This window comes from Aquarana catesbeiana, linkage group LG03 (assembly GCF_042186555.1).
Source record: "Aquarana catesbeiana isolate 2022-GZ linkage group LG03, ASM4218655v1, whole genome shotgun sequence".
Classification (NCBI taxonomy): domain Eukaryota; kingdom Metazoa; phylum Chordata; class Amphibia; order Anura; family Ranidae; genus Aquarana; species Aquarana catesbeiana.
In genome coordinates, this window is record NC_133326.1 from 98,657,588 (window position 1) to 98,684,135 (window position 26,548).

Genomic DNA, 26,548 nt, shown 5'->3' on the forward strand with positions numbered 1-26,548 from the left:
GATTGTGTATTTGGGGTTTTCATGAGCTGTAAGCCATAATCATCACAATTATGACAAATCATGGCTTAAACTATCTTGCTTTGCATGTAATGAGTCTATCTCATATATCAGTTTCACCTTTTAAGCTGCATTAGTGAAATAAATGAAATTTTGCACGATATTCTAATTTTTCGAGTATCACCTGTATTTTAAACTCAGCATTTAAAAAGCAGAAAAAAACCCTTCTGGTTTGCATTATTGAGAGGAGTTTTCAGGCAAAAAAAAACGCTAAACACTCCTAAACGCTTCTTATCAAGGGGGCACTGGTGAAACAAAGGGCTGGCAATACTAAATAAAAGATTTTACAGACTGACACCATCCAAAAACTGCTAAAACAGACATTGTTTTTGTTAATTATAAGAATATTAACCCCTTCATGTCAGAAGGTAAAACAAATCTTAAAGTAATTGTAAGGGTTCATTTTTTTTTTTTTTAATAACAAACATATTATACTTACCTCCACTGTGCAGTTTGTTTTGCACAGGGTGGCCCCGAATAGCCTCTTCTGGGGTCCCTGGGCGGCTCTCGTAGCTCCTCCCCACATCAGATAACCCCTAGGGGAAGTGCTTCTCCGAGAGGGTTACCTTGCTGGCATGATCCTGAGTACAGCATTCGGCATCCATAGCCTCCGAATGTTTGACTCGGCCCCGCCGCCCAGCGCCCGCGTCATTGGATTTGATTGACAGCAGCGGGAGCCAATGGCTGCGCTGCTATCAATCAAGAGCCGAGAACCCCGGGCAGAGAGACAGCTCGTCCCCGGCGGGTCAAGTTCCTGGGCTCAGGTAAGTAAAACGGGGGGGGGGGGGGGTGGCTAGGGGGCTGGTCACTGCCAGGTGTTATTTCACCTTAATGCATAAGATGCATTAAGGTGAAAAAACACAAAGGTTTACAACCCCTTTAATGCTTGAACACGGTTTTGCCTTTTTTCCTTTTTTCAGGACAAATGGGGCTTTCATTTGGTGGTAAATGGTTATGGATATTGTTTTATTATTAGGAAAACTGGCACAAAATATTAAAGAAATGTAATTAAAAAAAAAAATGTAACTGTATACTTCTTGCTATTACTATAACCTACCACCGCAGAATAACTCAACTAAAAAACAACTAAATGATGCTGCTCCTGTGATATCGCAGCAATACTACATGTGTGTGTAGTAAGGTCCAGAAACAATAGTGTGCATTTTGCTTTGTTTTCAACCTATGTAAAACGTACTGACACTAACTGGCACTAGTGGAGCACCTGTCTATTTCTGAAGATTTTAAGCACGAGCACTTTAATCACTTTATGGGACTTGTATACTTATTTCAGTAGCTTTATTTAGATTTTTAGACTGAAGTAGTAGAAGATATTCTAGCGTGATGTATGATCATGTTTACTATTGAGTTTTGCAGATAAGCTTACGTTAGCATTGCAGCTGGTATGAACTTTATAGCACATTACTTACACATTTTTTAGTTTATCGAATTACAAGATCTGTGGCGCTAAAGTACATTTTTTTAGAGCGTATGAAAATGTTTTTATTATTGCCCTACAGTAATGTTAATATCAATACTTTAGCATGATATGACACATGCAATGATAAACACCAATGGTCTTGTTAGCCAGATGATAAAATATAACAGTAAAAACATATGACTTTTGGTTTTGATGTAATGAAAAAAGGCAATGCAATGGATTTCATTGCAACTATGAAATGCTCCACACACCGCTTTTTTCTTGATTTTAGCAGCCTTCTGCATCCTCTGAGTAGATGGCAACGCATGTCAGAGACAATAAAAGAGCGTGAACAGAAAGAGAGAGAAAGAAAAGAGTAATCTATTAGCGTACACTTCGAAGAATTTGACAAGGAAGCCCACACAAGATCAGCTGTTATGTTGCTAAAAATGTGATAACACCAAAACCATTTCATCCCACATGATTTTATGTAGCGCTGACATTACAAGCACACTGTTAACACTCTTGCCGATTTAAGCAAAGGTTACAAACTGCTACATTAGACTGACACTTTAGCAAAATAAATTGTTTTTCTCTGTATAACCAAGAAAATTTAATAATTGTATTAGCAAAACAAGGGCAATTACTATGAACCAAAATGTTTAAAGTGAAATTCCAGCCACAACTTTATTTTTAGTTTTGGATGAAGTAGGAAAGAGTTGGATCCTCAATCAGGTTGTTATTGCTGTCTGTGTCCCCACCAGAGAGATTTCCCCTCAATTTGTGTTCTGATTACATGTCAGGAAGTGAATGGAAATCTACCTGAAGTGAGAAAATCACACCTTTGCCCTCATTTTATTTAATAATGATAATTGCCAGGGGTGTTATTTACCCTCAGGTTTTTCCTTAGCGACAAACAAGAAATAAGTAAACCTCTAAAATTGGGGCATAGGAAAAACATGGCAGAAGTTCAATCCCTCCCCCTTCCCCCCTCCCATTAAAAAAAGAAATACATAGCTCCCAACTGTTCCTGATTTCGAGGGACTGTCCCTTATTTGGAACAATGTCCCTCTTTCCTCCTCATTTGTCCCTCATTATGGTCTAATCTTTATAGTTGTATATAAAATACTCTTTTTAGCTTTCAAAAAGTGTTCCCAGTGCTAAACCTTTCATCCAGTTTCTAAATTGCTGCATTTGTTAAAAGCCAGTTTAAAGAAATAGTAGTGGTAATAAAAGCACTTGTGGGTTTAACTAATCATTTTTTGTATAATTTTCCTTTAAGGGGGTGTGGCAGGGGGTGTGTCCTATGCCTACATACTTTTGCAAATAGGTGTCTGTCGTTGTATAGTGTATAGAGGGCACTATATAGTGACTAATCAATTCAAAAGCAACAATGTGAACCTGATTGATCATGCACATATAAACAGTGTAGAAAAAACACACAATAATAAAAATAGTTAATGACACGATAACTCAAAACAATCGTAGCAAAAATATTCTGTAGTCCCAAACAAACAGTTCTTAGTGGTCTGAAGAAAACGAAGAAAATAACACAAATCTTCTGTGTAAAAGATCTTGCAACAAAGTAGTGGGGGAATCCTTCACCAACAACACCATAAACGACACCCAATGTGTACTGAATAATGAATCTGCTTACCAGATGAATTTGACCTCTTTATTTAAAAAAGAAAGCCAAAACCGATTTGGCAGGATAATGCCTGCTCGCATATATGGACTGGAGATATGAAAGAAACTTCCTCCCCGGAGTTTAGACATGGGATATATGGAAAACACAATAGAGATCCATAGCGTAATTCTATTTATTAAAAGGGTAAAACATACAAAAAAAGCCAAGGGGCTGCTTACATTTGCGAGTGCCCAAACCCGGCACTGGGGCTGCTAGCTCATCTGTGCCATGAAAGTGTATAGACACCTGCATACCACCTCCATGGCTGGCGTGCGTTCCACCAGCCGCAAGAGACAGCCAAAGAGACCGGATATGACGTAAGATAACGTGACCAGGTGGAGCTTCCTGAAGACGTTACTTGAAACCTATGTCGGAGCGCCACCTGGTCACGTTATCTTACGTCATATCCAGTCCCTTTGGCTGTCTCTTGCGGCTGGTGGAACGCACGCCGGCCATGGAGGTGGTATCCAGGCATCTATACACTTTCACAGCACAGATGAGCTAGCAACCCCAGTGCCGGGTTTTGGCACTCGCAAATGTAAGCAGCCCCTTGGCTTTTTTTGTATGTTTTACCCTTTTAATAAATAGAATTATGCTATGGATCTCTATTGTGTTTTCCATATATCCCATGTCTAAACTCTGGGGAGGAAGTTTCTTTCATATCTCCAGTCCATATATGCGAGCAGGCATTATCCTGCCAAAGCGGTTTTGACTTTCTTTTTAAATAAAGAGGTCAAATTGATCTGGTAAGCAGATTCATTATTCAGTACACATTGGGTGTCATTTATGGTGTTGTTGGTGAAGGATTTCCCCATTACTTTGTTGCAAGATCTTTTACACAGAAGATTTGTGTTATTTTCTTTGTTTTCTTCAGACCACTAAGAACTGTTTGTTTGGGACTACAGAATATTTTTGCTACGATTGTTTTGAGTTATCGTGTCATTAACTATTTTTATTATTGTGTGTTTTTTCTACACTGTTTATATGTGCATGATCAATCAGGTTCACATTGTTGCTTTTGAATTGATTAGTCACTATATAGCGCCCTCTATACACTATACAATTGCTTTTTGAGTACTACATACCAAAACAGGGGAGCAGCTTAATAATATTATATTTTTTTTCACTCTATCCACTTATTTAAATTTGTTTGGTGCGGAGGACATTTCTTTTCATTCTTTCAGGCATCTGTCATTCCCATCTCAAAAAGTTGGGCGGTATGTAAATAGGCTGTAGTTAGAATTCCACTTTATCCACCTGTAATTGTTCAAGAAACACATACTTAAAGACATATATAGTATTCCATTTCACACCTCCTATTTGGAGTCACTAGCCCACAAAAAAACTTTAAAAAACGCCAGTGTTCTTAGCAGAAAAAAAAGCGCTAATTTAGGAGCGTTTAGCAGCGCTGAGCATTTTTTTTTTGCCTCTAAATGCTGAGTGTAAAATATGCCTATAAATGACCTACTGTGCATGGACACATAGGATAACATTAGTTACTTCTACTGGCAAAATGCTAAACACCTCCAAGAGCAGCAATTTTTTTTAAGCCAGTGTGCATAGAGCCTTAAAGTGTTACTAAACCCAAGACCCTGCATTCACTATATCTGATCCCCCACAGTACACATAACATGGAAATGGAATTATATTAGTAACTATAAACTGCTAAATACCTTTTCTTATCAGCTGTTAGAGTAGTCCTGTCACAGTGTCTGGGTAAAGCTTGTAGGAGAAGTTTTCATTCTTCTCTGACTGACATATGAGGCTGCATGACCCCTGACCCTGTGTCTGGACAGTGCTGATTGGCCCTGTGCTGATCACATGCACTCTCCCAAGAAAAAAAAAACCTCTCCAAACTGAGCATGTGCAGGCAATAGATTGGGGGCAGTGGAAGAAGGAGAGGAACAGAGAAGACAAAATCAAACAGCCTTTTTACACAATGCAGAGGATTAACCACTTGAGTATAACAAGCATGATTTACAGACTGATTTTGCTGTTGTGGGTTTAGTAACACTTTAAAAGTGAAGACTTCAGGACTGTCATTTTGATTCTTGCTTCACTACCTAGTGAGCCAGGGTTCAGAAATTTAAAGGGGTTGTAAACCCTCTAGGTTTTTCACCTTAATGCATTCTATGTATTAAGACGAAAAAACCTTCTGTAGTGCAGCAACCCCACAGAGCCTCCCTTTTTACTTACTTAGACCCGATCGTTTCAGCAACTGGGACAAGCACAGCAGCTCCTGTCGCTGTCTCGGGTCTTCATTGGATAAATTGATAGCAACAGGTGCCATTGGCTCCCGCTGATGTCAATCAAATCCACTGAAACAGGAAACGGTTGCGGAGCCAAGTCCTGCTGTTTGTGTCAATGGACGCAGCAGCAGGACTCGGGAGTGTGCCCACATGAGTGCCCCCATGGAAATCGGCTCTCCATGGGGGCACTCGAGAAGAGGAGGAGTCAGGAGTTCCGCTGATGGATCCCAGAAGAGGAGGATCAGGGGTCGCTTTGTGCAAAATCCTTGCACAGAGGAGGTAAGTATAACATGTATGTTATTTAAAAAAAAAAAAATTAACCCCTTTAAATAGAAGGAACAAAACCCACAACGATTCACAGACTAAAAATCTTATAGCAATGCCTATCTTGTCCTGGGCAACATCTCAAACTTGTGATGACCCATTGTCCTTCAGTCTGTATTCCAGTCAGCACAAATCCATCAGGCCCAACTATAGAGCACAAGAGTTTCCCTATACCACCTATTATTTTCTATGGCTGGGCCTGACACATGTACAGTACTTGTTCCAATACAGGCTGCAGGAATAAATCATTTACTCTGCATCTATGGTTTGTAATTTCATTCACATGTACACAGATACACAATTAGGGGTGCAACGGATCAAAAAACTCACTGTTCGGATCGTTCCTCGGATCAGGAGTCACGGTTCGGATCATTTTCGGATCAACAAAAAAAAAATCTCCCCCACTGTAATATCCACAATCTCCCTATTGGCAGAGTATTGGTGGGTATATTGGCAGAGTATTGGCGGGTATATTGGCAGAGTATTGGCAGAGTATTGTCAGGGCATTGCAGAGTATTGTCAGGGCATTGCAGCAGGGTATTGCAGAGTATTGGCAGGGCATTGCAGAGTATTGGCACTGCTGCCATCCGATCTCTCCCCTCCACTGTACAGATCAGTACACAGAGGGGAGAGATCACGTGCTAAATGGCCGCCGGGTGTACCAAGATGGCCGCCGCTCCGGAGCTAGGCCAAAGCCACGGCCTTTCCTATGGCCGAGGCCACAGAGTGCTCCGCGGATCGCGGGTGTCCCGTACGGATCAACCTCCGCGGATCGGATCACGGATCGATGACGATCCGTTGCACCCCTATACACAATGTAACAGATTTGGTCCTTATTTCAAAAGGTAAAGAGCAACATGCACAGGGAAGTAACCAAACACATTATTTCCACATTATGAGGTTAATTTACGAAAACTGGAGAGTGCAAAATCTGGTGCAGCTGTGTATGGTAGCCAATCAGATTCTAATTTCAGCTTGCCCAAATAAGCTTTGACAAAAAAAACTGGAAGCTGATTGGTTTCTACGCACAGCTCCACCAGATTTTCCACTCTTCAGTTTTAGTAAATCAACCCCTATGACTGCTCTGTGGTGCGGAACAAGGAATTGTCATTAGCTGTGAGTTACTATACACCATTACTGTTTTCATTACTTTTCCATGTCTCTTTTTCTTTTTTTTTTAGTATAAAACAACTTGTTTCAGATATTTTCAAACTTGTCAAGTGAACTAAATCATATTGATATTTGATAAACAAGCTGCAACATATTAAATTTAAGGTATATATTAAGATCACAGACTAAAAAAATGTCTAAAAATAAAACAATAGACTCAATTTTCCATGCTAAATCATCAAAAAATGACAGTCGTTTTCAACCTAGCCCCAAGAGATTTGAAAATCATAGTCACATGGCTGAAAATAAGGATACTTATCCTTGTGCAAAGCTTCAGGAATTGAGATTAATGCAAAAAACATAAGGCTCCTAATATGCATACCAACTGCCATTTGGCAAACTACTGTTATCCTAACATTAACTCCACCCACATAAGCAGTGCCATTTGTATAGGATAAGATCTGCTATTTTTACCTTTCAGGTAAAAATTTACTACTTATGTATCCGTTTATTAACTGTGCAAAGTATGGATCTTGTAGTGTAAATAATAACACAACACCACACTCAGTATATTTTACTGTAAAATAAACTATATCTCCCGCCTTACCTTCACACGGCTAACGGCTTCCTGGGCTTGCATCATTCTGATGTTTTTTGATGGATTTCGTTCTGACAAAAGCTGAGTAGAACCCAAGAAATTGGCTGCAAAAATGATTCCATCGATAAGATCTTCTGGCTCACAGGGTCCAGGAACTACAATAAAAACTCTAAAGTTTAGCAAAATTAATAAAATGACTGATCAATAGATGTTTATGAAGTTAACTAGAGATAGAAGGTCATCGGGTATACTGAATGATTTGACCACAGACATTCAGATTGGCATATACAATATTTCACAAAAGTGAGTACTGCCCCTCACATTTTTGTAAATATTTTATTATATCTTTTCATGTGACAACACTGAAGAAATGACACTTTGCTACAATGTAAAGTAGTGAGTGTACAGCTTGTATAAAATAAAATTTTGTAAATTTGCTGTCCCCTCAAAAAAACTCAACACACAGCCATTAATGTCTAAACCTCTGGCAATAAAATTGAGTACCCCCTAAGTGAAAATGTACAAACTGGGCCAAACTAGCCATTTTTCCTCCCCAATCTCACGTGACTTGTTAGTGTTACAGGGTCTCAGGTGTGAATGGGGAGCAGGTGTGTTAAATTTAATGTTATTGCTCTCACTCTCTCATACTGGTCACTGGAAGTTCAACTTGGCACCTCATGGCAAAGAACTCTCTAAGAATCTGAAAAAAAGAATTGTTGCTCGACATAAAGATGGCCCAGACTATAAGAAGATTGCCAAGACCCTGAAACTAAGCTGCAGCAAGGTGGCCAAGACCACACAGCAGTTTAACACAACAGGTTCCACTCAGAACAGGCCTCGCCATGGTCGAGCAAAGAGGTTGAGTGCACATGCTCAGCATTATATCGAGAGGTTGTCTTTATGAAATAGATGTGTGAGTGCTGCCAGCATTGTTGCAGAGGTTGAAGGGGTGGGGGGGTCAGCCTGTCAGTGCTCAGACCATACGCGGCACACTGCATCAAATTGGTCTGTATGGCTGTCATCCCAGAAGGAAGCCTCTTCTAAAGATGATTCACAAGAAAGCCCGCAAACAGTTTGCTGAAGACAAGCAGACTAACAACATGAATTACTGGAACCATGTCCTGCGGTCTGATGAGACTAAGATAAACTTATTTGGTTTAGATGGAGTCAATTGTGTGTGACGGCAACCAGGTGAGGAGTACAAAGACAAGTGTGTCTTGCCTACAGTCAAGCATGGTGGTGGGAGTGTCATGGTCTGGGGCTGTATGAGTGCTGCCAGCACTGGGGAGCTACAGTTCATTGAGGGAACCATGAATGCCAACATGTACTGTGACATACTGAAGCAGAGCATGATCCCCTCCCTTTGGAGACTGGGCCACAGGGCTGTATTCCAACATGATAACAACCCCAAACACACCTCCAAGATGACCACTGTCTTGCTAAAGAAGCTGAGGTTAAAGGTGATGGACTGGCCAAGCATATCTCCAGACATAAACCCTACTGAGCATCTGTGGGGCATACTCTAACGAATGGTGGAGGAGCGCAAGTTCTCTAACATCCACCAGCTCTGTGATGTTGTCATGGAAGTGTGGAAGAGAACTCCAGTGGCAACCTGTGAAGCTCTGGTGAACTCCATGCCCAAGAGGGTTAAGGCAGTGCTGGAAAATAATGGGGGCCACACAAAATATTGACACTTTGGGCCCAATTTGGATATTTTCACTTAGGGGTTTACTCACTTTTGTTGCCAGCGGTTTAGACATTAATGGCTGTGTGTTGAGTTATTTTGAGGGGACAGCAAATTTACACTGTTATACAAGCTGTACAGTCACTACTTTACATTGTAGCAAAGTTTCATTTCTTCAGTGTTGTCACATGAAAAGATATAATAAAATATTTACAAAAATGAGAGTGGTGTACTCACTTTTGTGAGATACTGTATGTTTAGCCTTAGGGAGTAAGGAGAAAGACTGGTTGGATACTTCCAACTAAAATAAAAGCATCATTCGATTTCAGAAAATCAATTCTTCTCATGAGAAATCTCAGTTTAGGAGCTGCTCTGAATGCATTATGAGCAATGTAAGGACTCACGAATAACCTTTTTGGACCTGATAGTTGGAGCTTTGTAAATGTAGTCAAAGTCTGATAAAGCATCCATGGCACTATTAACAATAATAAGCTTAGCATTTTTAAAAGAATATCCACAAAAAACTGTAAAGCCCCGTACACACGATTGGACTTTCCGACAACAAAACCATGGAATTTTGTCCAAAGGGTGTTTTCTCAAACTTGTCTTGCATACACACGGTCACACAAATGTTGGCCAACAATTACGAACGTAGTGATGTACTAGACGTACTACGTGTTTTTTTCAGCTCTTTAGTGCCACCCTTTGGGCTCCTTCTGCTAATTTCGTGTTAGTAGAAGTTAGGTGAGCATTGATTTGTACTTTTCTTTTCGTGTTTTTCATTTAGCGCATTTCAGTTCGTTTCTGAGAGGCCGTTCGTCAACCAGACATGTTGTGGAATCGGAGGAGATAACGTGTTATTTATTATTGGCCTTGGAGTTATTGCTTTGACATTATTTTTTTTGGTTGAATAATGATTTGATTTGGTATATATTCTATATTTTTAGATGCATAGAATACACTTTTTGGTTAAGTTCTATTGGCAGATAGCATGTCTATTTTTTTTTTTTTTTTTTAATGCACAATTAAAAAATGTGGTGATTAATAATACTTGGCTATGTGTTTTACTTCAAATGACATTTTGGGAGTAGGCAGTTACATTTAAAAAAATACAATGTAAAATTGAAAAGGGACACCAACATAGTTGTATCTTTGATCTTATAAACTACGGGATAATGGTGTTGTGGTAACTTGCACAAAGAAAAAAAAAACATAATAATATTATTCTTGATATCACTAGAAAAAAAAAGTCTTTGAAAATTTGTTTGCAATAACTCCACCAGTATCACCAGCAAAGGAGCTTCATTATTATCCCTTTAAAGAAGAAGAGAATTGTGCGCTGCATTTGGAGATTTCATAATTTGCCACGTTACGAATGTTAATTCTCCATTACAAACGCTAGTTTACAAGACTGACCGCTTCTGCTTCCGAGCATGCGTGTTTGTACTTTGGACGTTTGTCCGACGGACTTGTGTACACACGATCGGAAAATCTGACAACACACATTTATTTGCAGAAAATTTGAAGACATGCTAGCCAACATTTGTTGGAGGAAAGTCCGCCAACAAATGTCAAATGGAGCATACACACAGTGGGATTTTCCGCCAACAGCCTGACATCCAACATTTCCCGTCGGAAAATCCGATCGTATGTATGCGGCATTAGCCTTTGCTCATATAAAGTACACAGTTAAAATGCTTGTCCCAATTTCCCCTCAATAAATTATTTTTCAATGTCACTAAAATATACATATTTATTATTATTAATTCAAAGCTAATGTGTGATTAAAATATAGTTGTATAGTTAATCCCCAATTATTTTCTTGTTGCCTTTAAACAAACAAAATATACAATTCAGATTCCAGAACTCTCCTCCTTATACTTCCTATTAGACTTATCATTTATGGCACCTAGTGGATTCACATGGCAAATTGTGCCCTTTTAAATTACCTGGACCCACACACCAATTAGCTATTGTAGCAATTTTTTTTCAATTGATGTATGAAGACAGTACAATTTATTTTAATAATCTCTTACAACACAAACAGCACTATACAGTATATCCATATGGTTTCATTCATTCATTTTGGTTAAAAAACGAAAGGGTCAGTCTTAACCACGCCATTTATTTAAAGTGTAGCTGCATTAAGGAAAGCCCCCTTTTCACTTTACTTAATTTAATACAGAATAAATAAAATGTTGATTGCCCTTGGATCACAGGCTTAGGTGTTGCAAGGAATCCTGCAATCCGAGATGTTTTACCCAAGCATCTTTGTTTTGTAGATATGCGTAAAAATGATACAGCACTCCCCACTAGTGCCTCATAGACAGACAGGCAGAGAACGCTGAATGTGCACCTCAGTTAAAAATATAAGTTATATAACTTACATGATATGTTATGTATGTAGCACCTGACTGACACATTCTGTTTGCTTATCTATTCAAATGTAACTTGAAGTCATCCTTGCGCACCAAATGGTTATTGCTAATTTGAGTTTGAAAGGTCATTTGGTACATGCAACCAGACATATGCTTGACTGCAGCCACAAAGCCAAAAGCACCATGGATTCCTCGTATTTCATGACTTTCAGCTGGGAACCCGCTCTTGTCCATCGAATCATTTATTTTTCTAAATACTGTGCTTAATGCTAAAACTGCTACAAGCTTTTTATTGCTAGATCACTGAAATGTCAAACTACAAAGTGGTCTATGAGCAAGAAGGTTTTCAGCTGATTTCCTATTGTTGCTGAGTATTAAGTCTTCTTGGTACCTGTAATGTCTCTTAAATGACCTTACTTGTATTATTATTCGTATAGCATTATACAGGATTTATATAGCGTCAACAATTTGTGCAGCGCTTTACAATATAAAGGGAGACAGTACAGTTACAATATACAAAATACAGGGGTTAACAGGCCCTACTCATAGTAACATATAGAGCTGCACAATCGTTAAAAAATCGTGATCTCGATTCAACCCCCCACTGATCTCTATTGCAGAGTTTGCCGATTCTTTCATATAACAAGTGGAGAGACTTATCTGCTCACTCAGCTGTCAAAAGAAAACATCAGGCAGTCTGCCAAGTTTTTAACATGAAACATTGTAACTAACTCTTCCTTCTCAAATCAAAGGGATAAACTCTTCTGTGTAAAGAAAAAATCCAGGCTGTCTGCCAAGTTTTTAAAGTGTAAATGCAGTTTAACCACTTAAAGTCTAAATCTTTTTCTGACACTCGTTTCTTAAGTTAAAATCAATATTTTTTGCTAGAAAATTACTTGGAACCCCCAAACATTATATATATTCTAGCAGAGACTCTAGGGAATAAAATGTCAATTGCTGCAATATTTTATGTCACACTGTATTTGCCCAGTGGTCTTTCAAATGCAATTTTTTGGGAAAAAATAAACTTCAATGAATAAAAAAAAAAAAAAAAGAAAACGAAACAGTAAAGTTAGCCCAATTTTTTATTTTTTTTGTTTTAATGTGAAAGATGATGTTACACCGTGAGAATCGTGATCTATCTTCTAAAGACAATAGTCCATCCAGTTTAACCTGTGTAGGTGTACATGCTCATAAAAGCTTCCAATCTAAAAGTTTGAGGCAAGTGGTACAAAGGCAACAATTGTGAGGGATGAGCTGATAGAGGAATTAAACGTTCAGTTATTAGGTGGAGGTGGGATAGGCTTCCCTGAAGAGATGAGTTTTCAGGGATCGTCTAAAGATGGTTAGAGTAGGAGATAGCTGGATGTAGAGAGTTCCGGAGGATGGGAGAGGCTCTGGAGAAGTCCTAAAGGTGAACATGGAATGAACTGAGCTAGAGAGCAGGAGGTCTTGGGAGGAGCGTACAGGATGGTTTGGGTGATATTTTGAGACAAGTTTGGTGATGTGGCTCAGAGCAGAGTTTTAAATGGCTTTGTATATTGTTTTATTTATTTTGAAATTAAAATGCTGGGCAATTGGAAGCCAGTGAATGGATTGACAGAGAGGAATCGCAGACACTGAGTGGTTGGTAAGGTAGCTGAGTGTGACAGTAGCATTCCTTGTCATAGTATGAAGGGGGGGATAGCCTGCATAGAGATAGGCCTATGAGAAGGAAGTTGAAATAGTCAAAGCAAGCAAGTGAATTAGAAGCTTGGTGGTTTCATTAGTTAAATGAGACACATTTTTGAGTTACAGAGGTGAAGGCTACAACATTTGGACAGTGATTGGATTTGGGGTTGAAAGGAGAGATCAGAGTCTAGGATTACAAAGGATTATATAGGACAGGGATATGCAAATAGCGGACCTCCAGCTGTTGCAGAACTACAAGTGCCATGAGGCATAGCAAGACTCTGGCAGCCTCAAGCATGACACCCAGAGGCAGAGGCATGATGGGACTTGTAGTTTTGCAACAGCTGGAGGTCCGCTAATTGCATATCCCTGATATAGGACATTAGATTATAGCAGTGTGTTTATCATTCTGTTCCCTAGTTTGGCAAACATTTGTAAAATGCCAAAAAATATCCTTTTACCCCCATGCTTCCTTCTTTCCCATATCTAAGCAACAGCCACACACCTCAACACAACTGCCGTAACACAAAAGTGGAAGACAGGCAGGGTGTCAGAACAGTTCTGTTACTGAAAGATGATTACTGAGTGCACTAGGACTAAAACCGGCAATAGATGAATCCAAATTTGGCCAGTTCAGCTGAACCGGCCCAATTTCGATCCATGTATGGGCAGGCTCTTTGTACAAAAGTTGATCTCTTGATGAACTTCTGTACAACCAGCCTGTTGAAAAATGTTAGCACAACCAGTGCCGCTGGCTTTAGCCAGAGATACTGATGAGTGCATTCTGATGGTGAGGAAATCTCCCCGCTGTCAGAAAAAAATAGCTCTGATGTAGTGAATCAATTAATTTTCTTCAATCCGCTGGCTGAACAAAAGAAAATGAATCATGTATAGCCTGCCTAACTTTGATCCCTTTTGGACTGCATAGTCACATTAGATACTCTACACAACAGGAAAATGGTAGAAAGGCCCCTTTCACACGAGGCGGGCTCCGTTTCTACGGAGCCCGCCTCGGTCCGCCGGCTCAGCGGGAGATCAGTCCGTTGATCTCCGCTGAGCTGGCGGATGACAGGTCCCTCTCTGCTCACTGAGCGGGGAGGGGCTTGTCAGGCGCCGCTGCCGCCTATGGAGGGATCGGACGAAAACGGACAGCGTGTCCGTTTTCGTCAGATCTCACCCGATCCGATCCGCCAGCGACGGATCTGGATGTAGAGCCATACGTCTGCTTTTAGCGGATCGGACGGGGTCGGATGTCAGCGGACATGTCTCCGCTGACATCCGACGCTCCATAGGCTAACATGGATCGCCCGTTCAGGTCCGCCGTCAAAACTGACAGGCGGACCTGAACGGTCCAATCGTGTGAAAGGGGCCAAAGACAATGAAAAAAAAGGTTGCTAATATAGTGCCCACTTCACAGCATATTTATTTATGTGACTTATTTACGCAGCCAGTCCCGGGGATATGAAATCCCCTCTCTTCTCCTTCCTCTCTGTGAAATCCTTCTGGGACTGTCCAAGTAAATGTTTTAAAAATACCTGTTGATCCTGCAATTTGTGCTCAAGGAGCCCTTTTTTTTTAAATGTGACCACCAGCTCCCAGTTCTGCTGGGTGTTGGTTTCTCTCTGCAATCAATGCCCCCTGCTGGTTGATTGACAGCTTCTTTGACCATTAGACATGTGCACACTGAAATATTTAGTTTCGGAATTTCGTTTTCGTCCGAAAAATAAATTTATTTAGTTACTCCCGAAATTCGTTTTTATCTATTTCGTTTTTTGTTAAAAATTGCATTCATCCAAAAATCCAAATTAAGGTCGAATCTGTCATTGAAGGTTTATGGTGTCTGTCGAATGTTCAAAGAAGATTCGACGGAGCAGCTAAACTGTACAACGCCGTATAGTTTACCGGCTCTGCTGAATCTTCTTAGAACTTTCAACAGACACCATAAGCCAAAGTACGTGTGTACTTAGTTCTAGCTATTTTACTGCTCCTTCTCTTTGGTTACAATCAGCCAATAACATTCATCATCATCATTATTTTTATTTATCTTTTCTCCCCTACGTCGAATCTTTTCTCTCTACGTCGAATCTTTTCTCTCTATGTAGAACAATCTTGGACTAATAGAGTTAAGGTTAGACACATTCGACCACAGGTTTGATGGACAAAGATTGTTATTGTCATCATCATGTCGAATCTCCTATCTATATCGAACTGTTGTAGCAACGAAAATGAAAATAAAGCATTTGTTTATGTCGGATCTTTCATTTTTCGGATTCTGCACTTTCGTTATCGTTTGTTAAAACGATAACGAAAATACCTGAAATTCGGACGAAAATGCATTCGATCGAAAACAAATGCACATGTCTATTGACCATTTAGCATCAGAGACTGGGGCCTCCTGGACATATACTGGTAGCTTTTCGAACAAATGTTCATATGAAGATTTGTATCCATATCTGTTCAAAAATTCTCACAGTACATTCTATGATATGATATATGTTGCTTTTAACAATTGATTTTGAAGTGAACGGACTTTCCCGTAAAACCACATTCACTATTAGACATTTGTTTGAGAAAATTCTCCATCCTGCTCCTTCTAAATTTCTTGTCCCTGTTGTTTAAAATGGATGTCAGTTTGACCCCACTAACAATTAGTAAAACAAATGAAAACTTTATAACAAAATTCTACTAGTGTATGGCCAGCCTTACTTCCAATTTTGGTGGACAGCTTGGCCTGCTACAGTCAGCAGAAAAATAATAGATCTACTGGCAAGATTAACAGGTGATAAAACTACAGTATGTTACGGGGGAACCTGCAGCAAAAAAAACTTTGGGTGCCAATCCAGTTTTTAATCCAAATCTGGTGGCTCCCACTGAGGGTGCTGGACTAGGAAGAGCCCTAGTACTAAAGAGGAAAGCTCCCAGTCACCACACACTAACAAAATCCAACCATCATGGAGGCACGTTTTTGGGCCAAAACATTTCACTGACATGGCCTGGATAGAGCTGGCTTAGGCTGCTTTTATCTCCATGACTGTCAGGTTTTGTTGGTGTGCAGTGATCGGGAGCTTACCTCTTTCCTACTGTGTGCTATGGTGGAACACCACCTTATTAATGCTATTGGCCTTATTCATTCTGTATATGTCTTTATTTTTTTTTTTTGCTATTTTGCCTATAGTGACATATCAATGAAGGTTTTATAAGTGTTTACTGTCCCAAAAATACTAATGTTTTTGTATATTTTGCTCTGTTTGGGTACACTTTGAAGGACTGATCATTAGTGGCTGCACAGTAAAAGAAGGGCCATAAAAATAAACTATGAAAAATAAATACATAACAAAAAAATATATTTTTTTATATACACTCTATTACCAAAAGTATTGGAATACCTGCCTTTACACGCACATGAACTTTAATGGCATCCCAGTCTTCGTCCGTAGGGTTCAATATTGAGTTGGCCCACCCTTTGCAGCTATAACAGCTTCAACTCTTCTGGAAAGGCTGTCCACAAGGTTTAGGAGTGTGTCTATGGGGATGTTTGACCATTCTTCCAGAATCGCATTAATGAGGTCAGGCACTGATGTGGATGAGAAGGTTTGGCTCGCAGTCTCCGCTCTAATTCATCCCAAAGGTGTTCTATCGGGTTGAGGTCAGGACTCTGTGCAGGCCAGTCAAGTTCCTCCACCCTAAACTCGCTCATCATGTCTTTATGGACCTTGCTTTGTGCACTGGTGCGCAGTCATGTTGGAACAGGAAGGGGCCATCCCCAAACTGTTCCCACAAAGTTGGGAGCATAAAATTGTCCAAAATGTCTTGGTATGCTGACACCTAAAGAGTTCCTTTCACTGAAACTAAGGGGCCAATCCCAACCCCTAAGAAACACCACCACACCATAATCCCCCCTCCACCAAATAATTTGAACCAGTGCACAAACAAGGTACATAAAGACATGGATGAGCGAGATTGGTTGGAGGAACTTGACTGGCCTGCACAGTCCTGACTTAAACCCGATAGAACATCTTTATGATGAATTAGAGTGGAGATTGCGAGCCGGGCCTTCACGTCCAACATCAGACTTCATAAATGCATTTCTGGAAGAATGGTCAAACATTCCCATAGACACTCCTAAGAAGCCTTGTAGACAGCCTTCCCAGAAGAGTTGAAGCTGTTATAGCTGCAAAAGGTGGGCCAACTCAATATTGAACCCTATGGACTAAGACTGGGATGCCATTAAAGGTCATGTGCGTGTATAGGCAGGTGTCCCAATACTTTTGGTAATATAGTATATATATATATATATATATATATATATATATATATATATATATATATATATATATATATGTATATATATATATATGTATATGTATATATATGTATATGTATATGTATATGTATATATATATATATATATATATATATATATATATATATATATATATGTATATATATATATATATTTTTTTTTTTATATACTAAGGCTTTTTGATACTTCAGATACTTTTGATATTTCAAAGAGAGTTTAAAACAAAAATAAATAAATAAAATATACAGGCAAAATGTATAGGTAGCTGTTACTGAAAGGTTTTCATTTTTGGAGGGAAAAGTATTTCAAAACAAATGATTGCATACTTTGAAAAGGACATCAAAGTAAAATTAGGATTTGCAACTACAAATCCTCAGTACATTTCAATAAGAAAACTGCCTTGTAAATAAATTGACCATTTTTGTTTGTAATTGACCTGCAGCAGTGGTAATATGGCATTTTGTTTATGCAGTTTCTGAAAATGCAAAATTTTCACAGAGAACTGTAAATAGTCTCCAGGATATGATGGAACGCATAAAATATGTATGCACCTACAAAGCTTTTCTTATAAAACTTTCTTTCATAAAATCGGTTGAGAATTCAGCTACGAATTCTAAGTGTATAATTTACAAACATGTCGGTTAAGCAGTTAAATTTCAGATGCCCTTTGATATTATACAAGTTAAGGTAACCTAGATTAAAGATTATTACCGGTGCAGAAATGATTTCTTTATTGGAATGTCATGTAAAATGTTAATGAGGTTCTGAACAAGAAATGAGCAGAATAGAGAAATAACTGCAGCTTAATACACCTCATAGAAGTCAGGCACAATGTGTAATTTACTCTCTATTGCTTTCTGGGGTAAAAGTGCAGGCCGTATAAATCATCATTTATATCCAACTATTCTGTAAGACTTTCTGAAGCCAACATGAAAATGTGCAGTCGCATAAATATGAAAAGGTGCACAAAGTATAATAAAAAAATAAACATCATCTTGTAATGAGATTATTATTACTGTTTTTATTTTTTGAGAATTTAAAAAAAAATCTGCTAAACAATTTTTTACATATAAAATACATTAAAAAATATAGATCTCTTGCTGTAGAAATAAAATGCAATTCATAGGGCTTGCCTTTAACTGTTTCCACATAAGTGACATTTCAATAAAAATGAAAAAAAAAAATAAAGAAAACATGTGTGCGATGTGTCATTAAAGCGCATGGGCAGAGCTCCCATCACAGCGCATACCAGTGGCTGTGGTATAATGCAGTCACAAGTGTGAACAAGCCCTAAAGTATCTGTGTTTGAAAATTGTTGCGTCACGCTAGAACCTGATGAGGGAACCTGCGTTCTATGCCGGCTTTCCTGCACCGCATTCAAAGCACACTGCCCTTCTGCAGCAAGTGTCAATGCAATGTTAACAGCACTCCAAATGCAGATCGCAAATGCAGTGCATTTGCCCGCACCAGATCGCATGGTACAAAGGTACCCAAATGTAGTGCATGAATGCATGGGCTGAAATCACACTGCACAGAACTGTATGTGAATCGCACAGGAAGTGTTGTTACTCCTAGTGTGAACCAGCCCTTAACTTAGAACTAAAGGCAAAGATTAAGAGAGAGTTATAATTCCAGTAAATTTTTTCCCTCTATACTATATTGTCTAAAGTATTGGGACGCCTGCCTTTTCACGCAAATTAACTTCAATAGTATCCCAGTCTTAGTTCGTTGGGTACAATATTGAGTTGGCCCACCCTTTGCAGCTATAACAGCTTCAACTCTTCTGGGAAGGCTGTCCACAAGCTTCAGGAGTGTGTCTATGGGGATGTTTTTTTTTTTTTTTATAAATTCTTTATTTTTTTTGAATATCATGTATTACATGCCACATGAAACATTTCATTTAATCTTCATGTCCACTCATATAACTCCTTTTTATCGTAACATAACAACATAACACATTTCCTTACAAAATGATTCTAAATCTCCTCTGTTCCAAAGGCAAGTATATTTTCCCTTTTCTTTTCCCATACCCCTTGTACCCCCACCCTCAAAAAAAAAAAAAAAAAAGGCAAGCCCTGTCAGGGGGTACCCCCTCCTCATTTCCATTCGATCCAACATAATCTACCTCTCCTGTTCTCTAATTCTATAATCCACTAGAGGGGACCAAATCCTCCAATATTTCTCGTCTTGTTCTTTCAGCATCATGGTCAGGTTTTCCATTTGTTGAATTTCTATAATTCTGGCCCACCACTGGGTTTTGGTCGGAGGGACTGTACTCTTCCACAGAGCTAGTATACAGGCCTTTGCAGCCGTGAGAAAATGTTTGAGCAGGGAATTCTTATATTTTTCCACCGATAAGGGGACATCATTTAGTAAGAATGCAGCCGGGTTATTCCCAAGAGACACACCTGTGATATCCTTAATCGTTTCCTCGACCATTTCCCAGAAACTCTTAATTTCCTCACAGTCCCAAAATATGTGTAGCATCGTACCCACCCCTCTCTTACAACGCCAGCACCTATCTGAAGCCTGTGGGAAAATTTTTTGAAGAACTGATGGTGTTCTGTACCATCTAGTAAGGATTTTATATCCTCCCTCTTGGTATCTACTGGCAATCGATGTCTTATGTATAGATTTTAACATTTTAACCTTCTGTTTTTGAGAAAACGTTACCCCTAACTCTCTCTCCCATGCTTGCATGAAATTGAGCTCCTGTGGGGCTTCCAGGCTCGTTAATATTTCATAAAAGTGTGATAGAGAGTGTCTCATACTTTCTCCGCTTAAGCATTTCCGCTCGAAACAAGTTAACTCCCGTATCACTGGGTATGTTTTAATTTTTGAATGGATAAATGCTCCTAACTGCATGGCCCTGAAATAATCCAGGTCTGATGCCACTTCCCCCTCTATCTCACCTCGTGTCATCAAACGGCTATCCCTAGAAAAGTCTATAAGCCTGCTTCTCCCCTTGTGTTTTAATACCTCATAACTCCGATCTGATAAGCCTGGTTGAAAATCTGGGGAGCCCAATACAGGGATCATAGGGCTCGGATAAGGTGAAAGGTTTGTTTTTTTGAAAATCATATTAATTGAGCGGATGGTTGCGTCTGTTAGCGGATGTTTTTTCACTATAGTGGGTAATTTCGATTTTGCTATCCATGCTATTCCCTCCAGTGGGATTTTAACCGTCGCTTGTTCTAATTGTACGTGTGGCTTCCTTGCGGAAGCACACCATTCCACCACTCTAGCTAACTGTAGGGCTTCCTGGTATCTCACTGGGTCTGGAAAGCCAATACCTCCTTTTTCTTTTGGGAGCACTAAAATGTTTCTCCTTACTCTTGCTGGCTTCCCTGCCCAGATGAACTTCAGGAATCTTGATCTAAGGTCCTTTAGGAAGTTCGAAGGGATCTTTATTGGCAAAGTTTGCAATAAGTAAAGGAGTCTAGGCATCACGTTCATCTTTATAATATTTGTCCTTCCAAACCAAGTGAAGGTTTCCCTATCCCATCTCCTAAAATCCTGTTTAATTTGTCTTAGCATCGGGGCATAGTTTAGTTCAAACACTCTACTAAGCTTCTTTGGAATTTTGGTCCCCAGGTAACTTATATGAGAGTCTGACCATCTAAAGTTAAATTGTGACTTTATCTGTTGTGTTTCAGTTACCTTCATTTCCAACCACATAGCTTCGGACTTAGTATAGTTTACTTTATAGTTTGCTAAGTCTCCAAAATTATTTATCTCCCTTAGAAGAGATGGAAGGGATGTAATTGGGGAGGATATAAAGAAGATCAAGTCGTCGGCGTATGCTGCCAACTTGTGCTCTTCACTTTCTGTCTTAATACCCTTAATGTTAGGATTAGCACGTATTTTCCTTAAGAAAGGTTCCAGTGTGAGAATAAAGATAATTGGCGATAGGGGGCAACCCTGCCGCGTTCCATTTTGTATCCTAAAAGGGTCCGACAATCTGTCATTTACCTTAACCCTCGCACTTGGAATTGAATAAAGGTTTGAAAGCCAACTCAGCATTCCTTCACCCAGTCCAATATGTTGTAAAGTTGCTTCAAGAAAAATCCAGTCAACTCTATCGAATGCTTTTTCTGCATCAGCTGAGAACAATATAAGGGATTCCTGTCTACTCTGTGCAGTGTATATCGCATTGATTACTCTCTGCGTGTTTTCCCTCCCCTCCCTTCCTGCAGTGAATCCCACTTGATCTGGGTGAATCAATGAATGCAGGAATATACTCTTCTAATCTTAACGCCAACATTTTAGAAAAAAATTTTAAATCCACATTCAGCAACGCAATTGGTCGGTAACTGGAACATTGGGATGGATCCTTTCCCTCCTTCGGGATTACTGCTATATGTGCCATCAAAATCTCCCTAGGTATCGTCTGTCCCTCCCGTAGGGAATTAAAAGCCGCTATGAATCTTGGAGCCAATTTCTCAGCGAAAAGTTTATAATACATCAGGGTGTAGCCATCTGGGCCCGGGGCTTTCCCTACTTTTAGAAGGTTTATTGCTTTCTTAAATTCTTCTATTGAGATTGGTACATCTAATTCTCGTGCTATCTCCTCCGTTAGCCTTGGCATTTCTGAGTTGCATAGGTAGTCTCTTGCCCTCTCTTGTTTATTTTTACGCCTCTGTGGGGAATGGTGACCATCCAGTTGGTAAAGACCCTCATAGTATTCTCTAAAAATCTGTGCCATGTCCTGCGATGAGTTCACCACCTCACCCCTCTGTGTTTTAATACCTGACAAATGGGACTGTATTGAGGCATCTTTGAGGGCCTTCGCCAACATCCTGCTTGGTTTATTCCCAAATTCATATAGTGTCCACCTTCCCCGTTTCAATTTCGCTTTTGCCTGTTCAATGAGTAGGGAGTTCAGGTCTTCTCGGAGACCACCTAATTTCTCCTCTAATTACTGTATCTGGGATTTTTTATGTTTTAATTCTACTTCCCGAATTTTTTTTAACATAACCCCGATCTGTTCATTGAGCTTTTTTTTTCTATGCGCCCCTAGCAATATCAAAACTCCCCTCGCATTTATGTGTTTCCCAAACACAGAATGGGGTGACTTCATCCGACTCATTTGTCAGAAAGAAGGAATCCAGTTCCTGGCTTAGTTTTTGCTCATACTCCTTATCCTTTAGCAACGTCTCATTAATCTTCCAGTGCCATTTACGGCATTCCTCCTCCCCTAAATCCAGCGTACAGTCTGTCGGAGCATGATCTGACAAGGTGAATGATCCTATATCAGCATTCACCAATGATGTTATGGCTGTCTGTGATATCAAAATATAATCAATGCGAGTGTATGTCTTATGTTTTGACGAAAAGAAAGTATAGTCCCTGTCTTGAACATGGAGTGTCCTCCATGAATCTATTACCTGCAAATTACTTAGTAATTTCTTAACTCTTCGTATTTTTGTCAGTCAAAGATGTGATGCTCCCCTGGACATATCCAAGAGAGGATCCAATGTGAGATTTAAATCTCCTCCTATCACTAGGATTCCATCTTTATGTTGATGTATCGTTTGCAGGCAAATTTCTAAATAACCGACCTGGTCTTCATTCGGGAGGTATAGGTTCACCAATGTGACCCTCTGTGATCCAATTAATCCTTTTACAATTAAAAGACGGCCCTCCTCATCTGTAACTACCTTCAACTCCTTCCATGGGATCTGTTTCGAAACGATAATAGATACTCCGTTCGTTTTGGCGCTCAGAGATGCACTATGATAGACTATTGGAAATTTATGGTTTACAAGTTTTGGTATTCTGTCCCTTCTAAAGTGTGTCTCCTGGAGAAAAACAATCTGCGTCTTAAGCCTGCCCATTTCCGCAAGTAATCTAATCCGTTTCTCCGGAATGTTCAGTCCCTTGGCATTATATGAGGTGAATTTTATTCTAGTCATGTCTTTAAGATCTCTTGGGGGCTATGAGGAGGAGGACCCCCAGACTAGGGAAGGAAAAAACAAAAAAGAAAACCCCCCCTTCCCCCAGTTCCCTTATACCAGTTAAGGGAAAAATCCAATTGGCGCGAATGCTCGATGCCGTTGGGAGAGAAAAAAAAAAAAAAAAAACTCCAAAACTGGATTAAAAAATGCCTCCGACTATTCCTCCACTCGGAGGGGAGACGTCTATTATTGGGGAATGTCCCTGAACACGAAAAGTTTGAGCGTGAGGATATCAGCAATAGCAGTGGCGCGCCTTTTGATAATAACTAAAAAGAGGAAAGAGACAAAGAGAGAAAAAAAAAAAAAAAAAGAAGAACAAGAAAAAAAAACTTTTCCAACATATTTGTCTTCCCCCATCCTCAGAACATCACCCTGTATCTTCCCTTTTCACATCAAAAGAAAGCAAAAATAACCTTATGCAGCTGTATTTGCATTTCCATACTTATTTGATAATTGCCATCATAGTACTTAATTTACCCCCACCCCCCCCTCCCCCCCAACCCTCCCCACACATCTAACCAACTTCCTCTCTACCCTTTACTCCTAATGGATTACCCTGTGTGTCTCCCTCCTCTACCCCTATCCTCCCCCGGTCCCCTCCCCTAATACCCCCACACCCCCCTACCAAACCCAGAAGGGCGGGGCGATGAAGGGGAAGAAAAAAAAGAAAAAAAAAAATGGGGATGTTTGACCATTCTTCCAGAAGCGCATTTATGAGGTCAAGCACTGATGTTGGACGAGAAGGCCTGGCTCGCAGTCTCTTCTCAAATTTATTCCAAAGGTGTTTTAGCGGGTTGAGGTCAGGACACTCTGCAGGCCAGTCAAGTTCCCCCACCCCAAACTCCCAAACTCACTCATTCATGTCTTTATGAACCTGGCTTTGTGCACTGGTGCGCAGCCATGTTGGAACAGGAAGGGGCCATCCCCAAACTGTTCCCACAATGTTGGGGGCATGAAATTGTCCAAAATGTTTTGGTATGCTGACGCCTTAAATTGGATGTAAACCCATTCTGTAGGCTTGTACCTACAGGTAAGCCTATAATGAGGTTTACCAGTAGGTGCTATGAATATCTCCTAAACCTTAAAGCTGCGTTCACATGATTGGATTTTCCAACGGGAAATGTGTGATGACAGGCTGTTGTCGGAAAATCCGACCATATGTACGCTCCATCGGAAATTGTAGACGGATTTTCCGCGGACAAATGTTGGATGGCAGGCTTTACAATTTTCCATGAACAAATGTCTGTTGTGGGGTTTTCCGAGCGTGTGTACACAAGTCCGTCGGACAAAAGTCCAAAGTACAAACACGCATGCTCGGAAGCAAGGACGAACCAGTAGCGGTCGGTCTTGTAAACTAGCATTTGTAATGGAGAATTAACATTCGTGACGTGGCAAATTATGAAATCTCGAAATGCAGCGCACAATTCTCTTCTTCTTTAATGGGATAATAATGAAGCTGCTTTGCTGGTGATACTGATTGAGTTATTGCAAACTAATTTTCAAAGGCTTTTTTCTTCTAGTGATGTTAAGAATTATTATTATTATTATACTTGTTTTTTTTTTTTTTTTTTGGTGCAAGTTACCACAACACCATTATCCTGTAGTTCTTAAGATCAAAGTTACAACTATGTTGGTGTCCCTTGTTAATTTTACATTGTATGTTTTAAAATGTAACTGCCTACTCTCAAACTGTCATTTGAAGTAAAACACATAGCCAAGTATTATTCTACACAATTTTTTTTTTTGAAAAATGTTTATTGGAATGTTAACATTACAAGCAAGAAAATAAGAAGCAAGTACATATTTCAGAGTTCAGCATCTCTGGTTCACCATTATGAACATAAAAGAAGAGAGCACAGGCAATAAAAGGGGAATGGAAGGGATGGGAGAAAGGGAATGGGACAGAGGAAGTATATTTATTTAAACAACAATGTGGCCTATTATATCAAGGTGATACATCACAGTAGATATCAATACTTTCAGGCTCCACAATTTTTTTATTGTGCATTAAAAAAAGAAAACAATTAAAATTAGACATGCTATCTACCAATAGAACTTAACCAAAAAGTGCATTCTATGCATCCAAAAATATAGAAAATATACTAAATCAAATCATTATTCAACCAAAAAATTCCGAAAATCATCCGGATTATTCTCCTGGAGCTCCCGCGGCAAAGGCATATGATATAATTGGTCACGATTAATAATATATATAATATAAATGTTTTGGCTCGTAGTACGTCTAGTACGTCACTACGTTCGTATCTGATGTCCGACAATTGTGTACCATTTGTATGCAAGACAAAATTTTTGCAAGACAAAATCCAGGCACACGCCTTCGGACAAAAGTCAGAGGTTTTGTCTACGGAAAATCCGATCGTGTGTACGAGGCTTAAGAGATATTCACACTACATGCAGCCGGTGATGTCACCAGCGCATGCGCTCTGAAGGTACGGTACACCCGTGCTGTCCCTTCAGTGCTCTGTGCCGCAGTCCATGACTCCCATGCTCATGGCCAATCAGACGGCCAGAGGATGCAAAACTGGAAGGAAGACCAGGTGAAGATGGAAGCGTATGTCAGAGCTCACAGCCCGTCAATGCAGGGCTTAGTTCTAAGGTAAGTATTTCATAATGTGCTAGTATATGATGCATACTAGCACATTATGCCTTTACTTTGTAGGTTTTTTTAAAAAGAAATAAAATTTGTTGCGGTTTACTTCCTCTTTAAGATTTCCTTCACTGGAACTAAGGGGCCAAACCCAACCAAAAAAAACAACCCCACACCATAATCCCCCCTCCAACAAATAATTTGAACCAGTGCACAAAGCAAGGTCCATAAAGACATGGATGAGTGAGTTTGGGGTGGAGGAACTTGACTTGCCTGCACCCGATAGAATATCTTTGGGATAAATTAGAGTGGAGACTGCGAGCCAGGCCTTCTCGTCCAACATCAGTGCCTGACCTCACAATTGCGCTTCTGGAAGAATAGTCAAAACACTCCCATAGACACACTCCTAAACCTTGTGGACAGCCTTCCCCGAAGAGTTGAAGCTGTTATAGCTGCAAAGGGTGGGCCAAATCAATATTGAACCCTAAGGACTAAGACTGGGATG

General features: G+C 39.7%; 1 protein-coding gene across 2 annotated transcripts in view; it reads right to left on the reverse strand.

Annotated features, from left to right (window-relative positions):
* The window catches only part of APBA2 (amyloid beta precursor protein binding family A member 2), a 656,749-nt gene that overhangs the window by 202,835 nt on the left and 427,366 nt on the right, over positions 1-26,548 (reverse strand). Inside the window, exons 6-7 of one of the 2 annotated variants that reach the window (XM_073618862.1) lie at positions 7,452-7,597; positions 1,747-1,782 (exon numbers count right to left, since the gene is read on the reverse strand). In XM_073618862.1, coding sequence (XP_073474963.1) covers positions 1,747-1,782; positions 7,452-7,597 — 182 coding nt within the window. The remainder of the gene's footprint in view (positions 1-1,746; positions 1,783-7,451; positions 7,598-26,548) is intronic. The other variant, XM_073618863.1, reaches the window with a different exon arrangement.